General features: G+C 42.0%; 1 protein-coding gene across 1 annotated transcript in view; it reads left to right on the top strand.

Moving 5' to 3' along the window:
- The window catches only part of LOC115254222 (serine protease persephone), a 25065-nt gene extending 24450 nt beyond the window's left edge, over positions 1 to 615 (top strand). The window contains exons 4-5 of the mRNA XM_029877378.2: positions 1 to 124; positions 180 to 615. Coding sequence (XP_029733238.1) covers positions 1 to 124; positions 180 to 544 — 489 coding nt within the window. The 3' untranslated portion in view covers positions 545 to 615. The remainder of the gene's footprint in view (positions 125 to 179) is intronic.
- Positions 616 to 6422: the final 5807 nt, after the last annotated feature.

Raw genomic sequence — 6422 nt, 5'->3', positions numbered from 1 at the left:
GAGCTGGAGAAAAGACTGATCAACGAACCAGACGTGAATCCAATCTGCGTCCGTAGCGACACCGAGGACCTGACCAGTGACGTGGTTCTAACCGCCGAAGGTTTCGGAATAATTGACGTCGATAGTGAGTTCAAGATACCCCTCATATCAACAACTTGATCTAATCCCACTCTTTCTAGAACAACTCCGTTCACCGCAGATGATGAAGGTCAACCTTACGACGGTAGCCCTGACCAAATGCAACGAATCCTTCGCGGCCAACAACCTGTTGACGAACAACCGGCGGTTACCCCAGGGCATCATCGATACGCAGTACTGCGCCACGGGACGTGAGAACATCGTTACCAAACAGGTGGGCGACACCTGTCAGGGTGACTCGGGAGGTCCGCTGCAAATCGTGGTCGACGGAAAGTTCCAACTGGTGGGAGTTACCTCGTTTGGCAACGGGTGCGGATCGAATACGCCCAGCGTGTACACCCGGGTGGCACGGTACATCGAGTGGATCGAGCAGATCGTATGGCCCAACGGAGTTCTGAAGGTTTAGAGCGTTGATGAATGATTGGACAATAGATTTAGTTTTGAAATGGTATCAGAATAAAGAACGATTATGACTAACTGACGTACTTTCTCCGATCACTACCATTCCAACCTCGGGAACGTTCTACACTTGTCAAGCCGCTCAGACCACCTTTTCCGCTCAGCTCCAAGTCGTCTTGTACCATCCGGAGTTCTTGCGAACACAAGCTTTGCAACGTTGCTATCCGGCATTCTTGCTACTTTCCCTGTCCATCGTATCATTCCGACTTTGCCAACCTTCTGGATGCTAGTTTCCGCCGTAGAGCTCAGCGAGCTCATGATTCATCCTTCTCAGCCACACACCGTTCTCCAGTACACTACAGGAGCTGCAAGCGCTCGAAAATTCCAAGTTCTGGCAGGTCCTCCTCCACTCCTCCTACCTGTGACGGCAACCTCTCGTTGGGCGGGACAAAACAGATGGAAGCGAGGTGAAAAGATCCGGGCCTGGCAGAAGCATTGAGTTCAGTGAAACACCACCAGTTTTGGCGGCAGTATCCGGAGGCGCCGGAGTAGCATACACCCCAAGTAACAATTCAAAATCATTAATCAGCATGCCAGTTGATTAAATGTTCCACAAAGGCGCCGACAGTTGAACAAGAGTATGTTTTGAACAAAATGGCGAATAAATGTTTCATGCAGTGGAAACTGTACGTTTGTTAAATATATTTCTGCTGATTGAATAACTAATCGTACAGAAGTTTAAAGACAGTTGCTTGGGTGTTCACATCATCTGTCTAATAGTGCTCTAATAATGATAGAATACAAGCTGCTTCCGACGTATTGGATGCCGTTATTCCACATATGATCTACAATGGAACAAGTAGTTTATCTCAAGTTTAATAAATATTGCTTGATCATTTTATTCAACTACACTGATATAGTTTAACAACTAGATGTAACCAGGTTTCTTTAATACAAATGTTACGCTTTTATTCAAGCAATGTTGATTAGAAGTGGTACTGTATCGCTCAACAATCGTTGTTCGCCCTGCTCCTGTTTGTAAACACGATTGCTGATTAGGGGTCTAAGAAAAGCATCCCCGGCTACAAGCTTGAAGCCCACACAAAAATCTTGCAGCAGCTCAAAATATCACACTTTTAAAAACATTCTGACTCACCTTTTACACTACACGCTCCAACGACAGCAGCATCAGCATCAAAAACACCAGAAAATGCAACTGAAGTGGATCCTGGGCGGCTCCTCTATTTGAGGAGTTTGATTATCCACTATGGTGGCACCGGTCAAACCGGGCTCAGCTTTCTTATGTTCATATTTTCAACAGCTTGGTGATATACACAATCGTTACCTATTTTCCTCTCGACACAAAACAGGAGCGGTGAAAATAATCTGATAAGTTCACTTGTTTGGGCGTTTAAATAAAAGAAAAGTTCGAAGTGTCACCAATCTCACAACACAACACCGTGAATACTGACGGACTAGCAAAACAATCAACATGCATGCCTTATGATTAAACGTTGCGGTTACAATTATTCAAACATTGATCAGCTTCAATGTTTATGAAGCCAATTTGTTGAATAACATATTTAAGCAATGTTTAAGCAGCATATGTACGGTAATGTATTCGACTCAGGGATTGAATATTTATATACTACTTATGCCGATTCATGTAATTCGGATTGAAGCAGAGCAGCATGCAGACGAGTGTGAATCCAAAGGTCCAGAGTTCGAGTCTTTCAATTGATGGGATTTGTTTCATAAAAATGTAATAAAATGGAGAGGTTGTGGCTATATGATCAGAAGAGAGAGATATTCCAGATTAAATACAAATGCAGAAATGTAGAAAGTTAAATCATTTTTGCAATTTTATTGTTACAATGATATTTAAGAAACATTTAAGAAACGTTTTCGTAGCAATTGTAAAACCATATCTATTAATAGAAATAAATTTCGTGAGGTGTACCACGGCCCCAGCATGTTTTGATTATATTATGGTGGAATGAATGTCGAAAAAAGCTTGTTATTACGCAATATGCTGCTAATGCAGAATAATGGTTTCTAAAACCATTCTCAAACGATTAAACAAATAGCGTCATATAACATTGTTTATTAAACGTTGAAGAAAAGTTTATGATGGTTGTGTAAATAGCTGATGGTTCTAACGTTGAACAAGTATTTCACAACCGATGTACGGTCATTGGATAAACATTCTTTTCATCGTGCTTATAGAACGGTTGATGTTGAATAGATTCTCATTTTTGGGCGAACAAGAGTTGAAGCACAGTTTTATTTCAAAGCTATTCAAATATAATACGACTAGCAGCTTAATAAAGTTGCTTTGAGAAACATTTCTTAAAGCAAAAATTGTTTCTTGGGACGTCGGCATACACCTACTCGTCAAGCAATTCACTATTAGTTCCGGTCGTCCATATAGGGTTGGTTTCATAACATTTTCGTCGTCTGTGTATAAGGTACACCGGGGCAAGTTGAAACGGGTGGGGCAAGATGAAACAGCGGGTTAGCATGATGTTTTCTAATGATGATAAGCAGTTCGATCGCTATAAAATATAGTTTTTGATTCAAACAATCTTTTAGCCATGGATAAATTTCCAAATTGTATTGAAATCTATTTCAAAACTACGTGTTTCATCTTGCCCCACCCGTTTCAACTTGCCCCGGTGTACCTTACACATATTCGAGTCGAATAGTTGTAACTGCTCGCGAACAATGGGCACTCTATGGGATCACCTGCAAACTCCGGTAGCTATGCCCGCCCTTTTTGCAGTGATGGCTGACGATCGGTTGAAGTCTTCTTCCTGTAGTCGTAACCAACCTTCAACGCCGAGCTCAAGTCGCTTCGCCGCTTCGTGGAGAAGCTTCCTCTTCACCAATTCCATTGTGGAACATCGTCCGACTGACTCTCGAGGACTGTTGTAAGGGTTGTGAGAAACTAGGGAGGCATCTCAAAATCATGGCGACAGTGAGGTTCTCCTCGAATTCATGTCCGGCGTTGGCAAGACGAGAATATATTGCTTATCCAAAGAAATCTTACTACCTGGCGGAGTGAAGAAGAAAAGTCCCGAGGAACACCTGCAAGAATTCCCGAAGAACTCCCGGACGGAATTTACCGTGGATCTCCTGTAGAAATTCTGGAGGATCTCTTGAAGGAATTCCTGAGGATCCTTGGATGAATTCTAAAGGAACTCCTGGAGGAATTTACAAGAATCTCCTGGAGAAACTCCCGAGGCTCTCCTGCAGGAATTCCCGAAACTCCTGGAAGAATTCTCGATTCGATTTGACCTCCTAGAGGAATTCCCGATGAAGTCCTAGAGGAATTCCCGAGAAACTCCTGTAGGAATTCCCGAGAAACTCCTGGAAGAATTGCCAAGGAAATCCTGGAGGAATTTCCGGGGAACTTCTGGAAAAAATGCCGAAGAGCTCTTAGAGAATTGTCGGGAAGCTTCTGAAGAAGTTCTTGTCAACTTTTAGAGTAAATCTCGAGGAACTTTTGGAGAAATTTCCCAAGAAACTCCAGAAGGAATTCTGTAAGAATTCCTGAAAATTTGTCTGGAGGAGTTTCTGATGAATTCCCGAGGATCTACTGGGGGATTTTCCGACAAACTTTTCAATAAATTTATAAAGGAATTCCCTATGAGATTCTGGAGGAATTCCCGAAAAACTTCTGGAAAAATCCCGAGGAACTCCGACATAAATTTCCAAGGAACTTCTGTAAGAATTGCCGAGGACTTCCTGGAGGATCTCCAAGGATTTCCTGGATGAATTCTCGAGAAACTCCTGAAGGGGTTTTCGATGATGTTCAGGAGCAATTCCATAGGATCTTCTGGTGGAATTCATAAAGAGCTCCTAGATGAATCCCCGATGAACTCCTAGAGAAGTTAACGAAGATCTCGTGGAGGAATTCCCTAAGAGATCCTTAAGTAATTCCCGAAGAGCTCCTGGAGGAATTCCCGAGGAAGTCCTGGAGAAATTTCCGAAGAACTCCTGTAGAATTTTCCGAGGAACTCCTGGAGGAACTTGTAGAAGAATTCTCGGGAAACTCAACTCCTGAAGAAATTCTCGGGAAACTTATGAAAGAATTCCGGTGGAACTCCTAGAGGAGTTCTCGACAAACTTCTGGCATAATTCCTGAGGATCTTTTAGAGAAACTGCCAAGGATCTGCAGGAGGATTTGCTGAGTGTCTTCTGCAGGAATTCTCGAGGAACTCCTGGGGGAATTCTCGAGGACCACTTGGGGGAGGATGATCTGGGGGAATTCCCGAGAAACTCCACGATGAATTCCCTGGGATCTTCTGAAGGTATTCGCGAGGACTTCCTGTGAGAATCTCCGAGGAATTCGCGAAGGAATTCCTAGATAAATTCCGGGATTTTTTGGGAACTCGTGAAAATAAATCCGAGGAACTTGTTAAGGAATTTTCGGCAAAACTCCTTAAAATTGCCATGGAAATTCTGGAGAGAACCATGCATTATTGCTGGATGACCTCACGGTCATTTTATAAGTGAGAACATGGCATAAATTTTAACTTCTAACATTGATTTTATACTAATGCTACAATATGGGGTGTGAAGACATGTGAAGACATTTGAAAATTTCACCTGGCATCCCTGTCCACAACAGACAATCCTTGATGAACGTTGAGGAGAATTCCAGTCGGGACGGGAGATATGAGTGACTCAATTTCGTACAGTGAAGCGCTGAAACGGCCGGATCGAAGCTGTGCGGCAGGAGATCTTAGCTCTGGTAAGCAACAACACCTGGGTGTTGGAAGAACTACCATAGGGTCGAAAGGCTATCCGAAATAAGTGGGGTTTTACATTACAACAATAAATAGGGGAATTCCCCCCCGAGAGGGCAGACAAACAGCAAATACCCCCGAGAGGGTAAACTGAAAAAAATGAGAGAAAATTCCTGAAAGAGAAAAGTATTCCTTAGAGTGGGTCAATGTTGTATGGAGAAACTTTAAATTTGATCGTATCAACCCGGAACAAAGCTTTTTCAATCTATATTAGCCTCCAAAACAACTGTGTAAAATTTGAGAGTGATTGGTAGCGTCCCCGTATTCCGCATTGCGATTGAAATATGTATGCAAGGTAGTATAGGAAAACGTACTTTTTTGCATTTTACTCATAAGTTGAATTCTTTTGTCCAATACATACCATGTAACTAATGACGTTAAAGTATAGCCTAAGAACTGCCGAAGACTGCAAAGTGATCCGACGCTTGTGAAAAAAGTTACTCGCGTGGTAACTTAGGCCAAAAATTGAGATTTTGTTATTGATGTTATTCCTTTACATGTTAAATGTTAAGCACCACTGGGCAATCTGTACGTTATAACTTTTTTCACAAGTGTCGGATCACTTTGCGGTCTTCGGCAAAGTCTTTCGGCATATCCTAGGCTATACTTTAGCGTCATTGGTTAGATTGTTTTAGACGAAAAATTTCAATGTATGAGAAAAATGCAAAAAAGCACGTTTTCCCATACTGAGTTGCATACAAATTTCAATCGCTATGCGGAATACGGGGAAGCAACCAATCACTCCCAAATTTTGCACAGTTACTTTGGACGCTAAAATGAATCGAAAAAGCTTTGTTACGAAAAATCGACTTTGTTGACCCAGACTAGTATTCCTATGTGATCAAGAAGAATGTAGGGTGAAGGATGATGATGATGATGATGATGATCATGATGAAGAATGATAATAATGATGAGATGAAAAGCATAGAAGAATCTGATCATAAGAGATTTGCATGTGGAAAATGTTAGAAAATATATGTAATAGGAAGTGTCGAGGAAAGTTGTTGAAAATTAAGAGGATTGTAATGGTGATGATCGATTCTCCGACGGATTCACGCAGCCTTAACTGTTTAA

Source organism: Aedes albopictus, chromosome 1 (genome assembly GCF_035046485.1).
Source record: "Aedes albopictus strain Foshan chromosome 1, AalbF5, whole genome shotgun sequence".
In the NCBI taxonomy this organism is placed as follows: Eukaryota; Metazoa; Arthropoda; class Insecta; order Diptera; family Culicidae; genus Aedes; species Aedes albopictus.
This window is presented reverse-complemented; position numbering and strand designations above follow the sequence as displayed.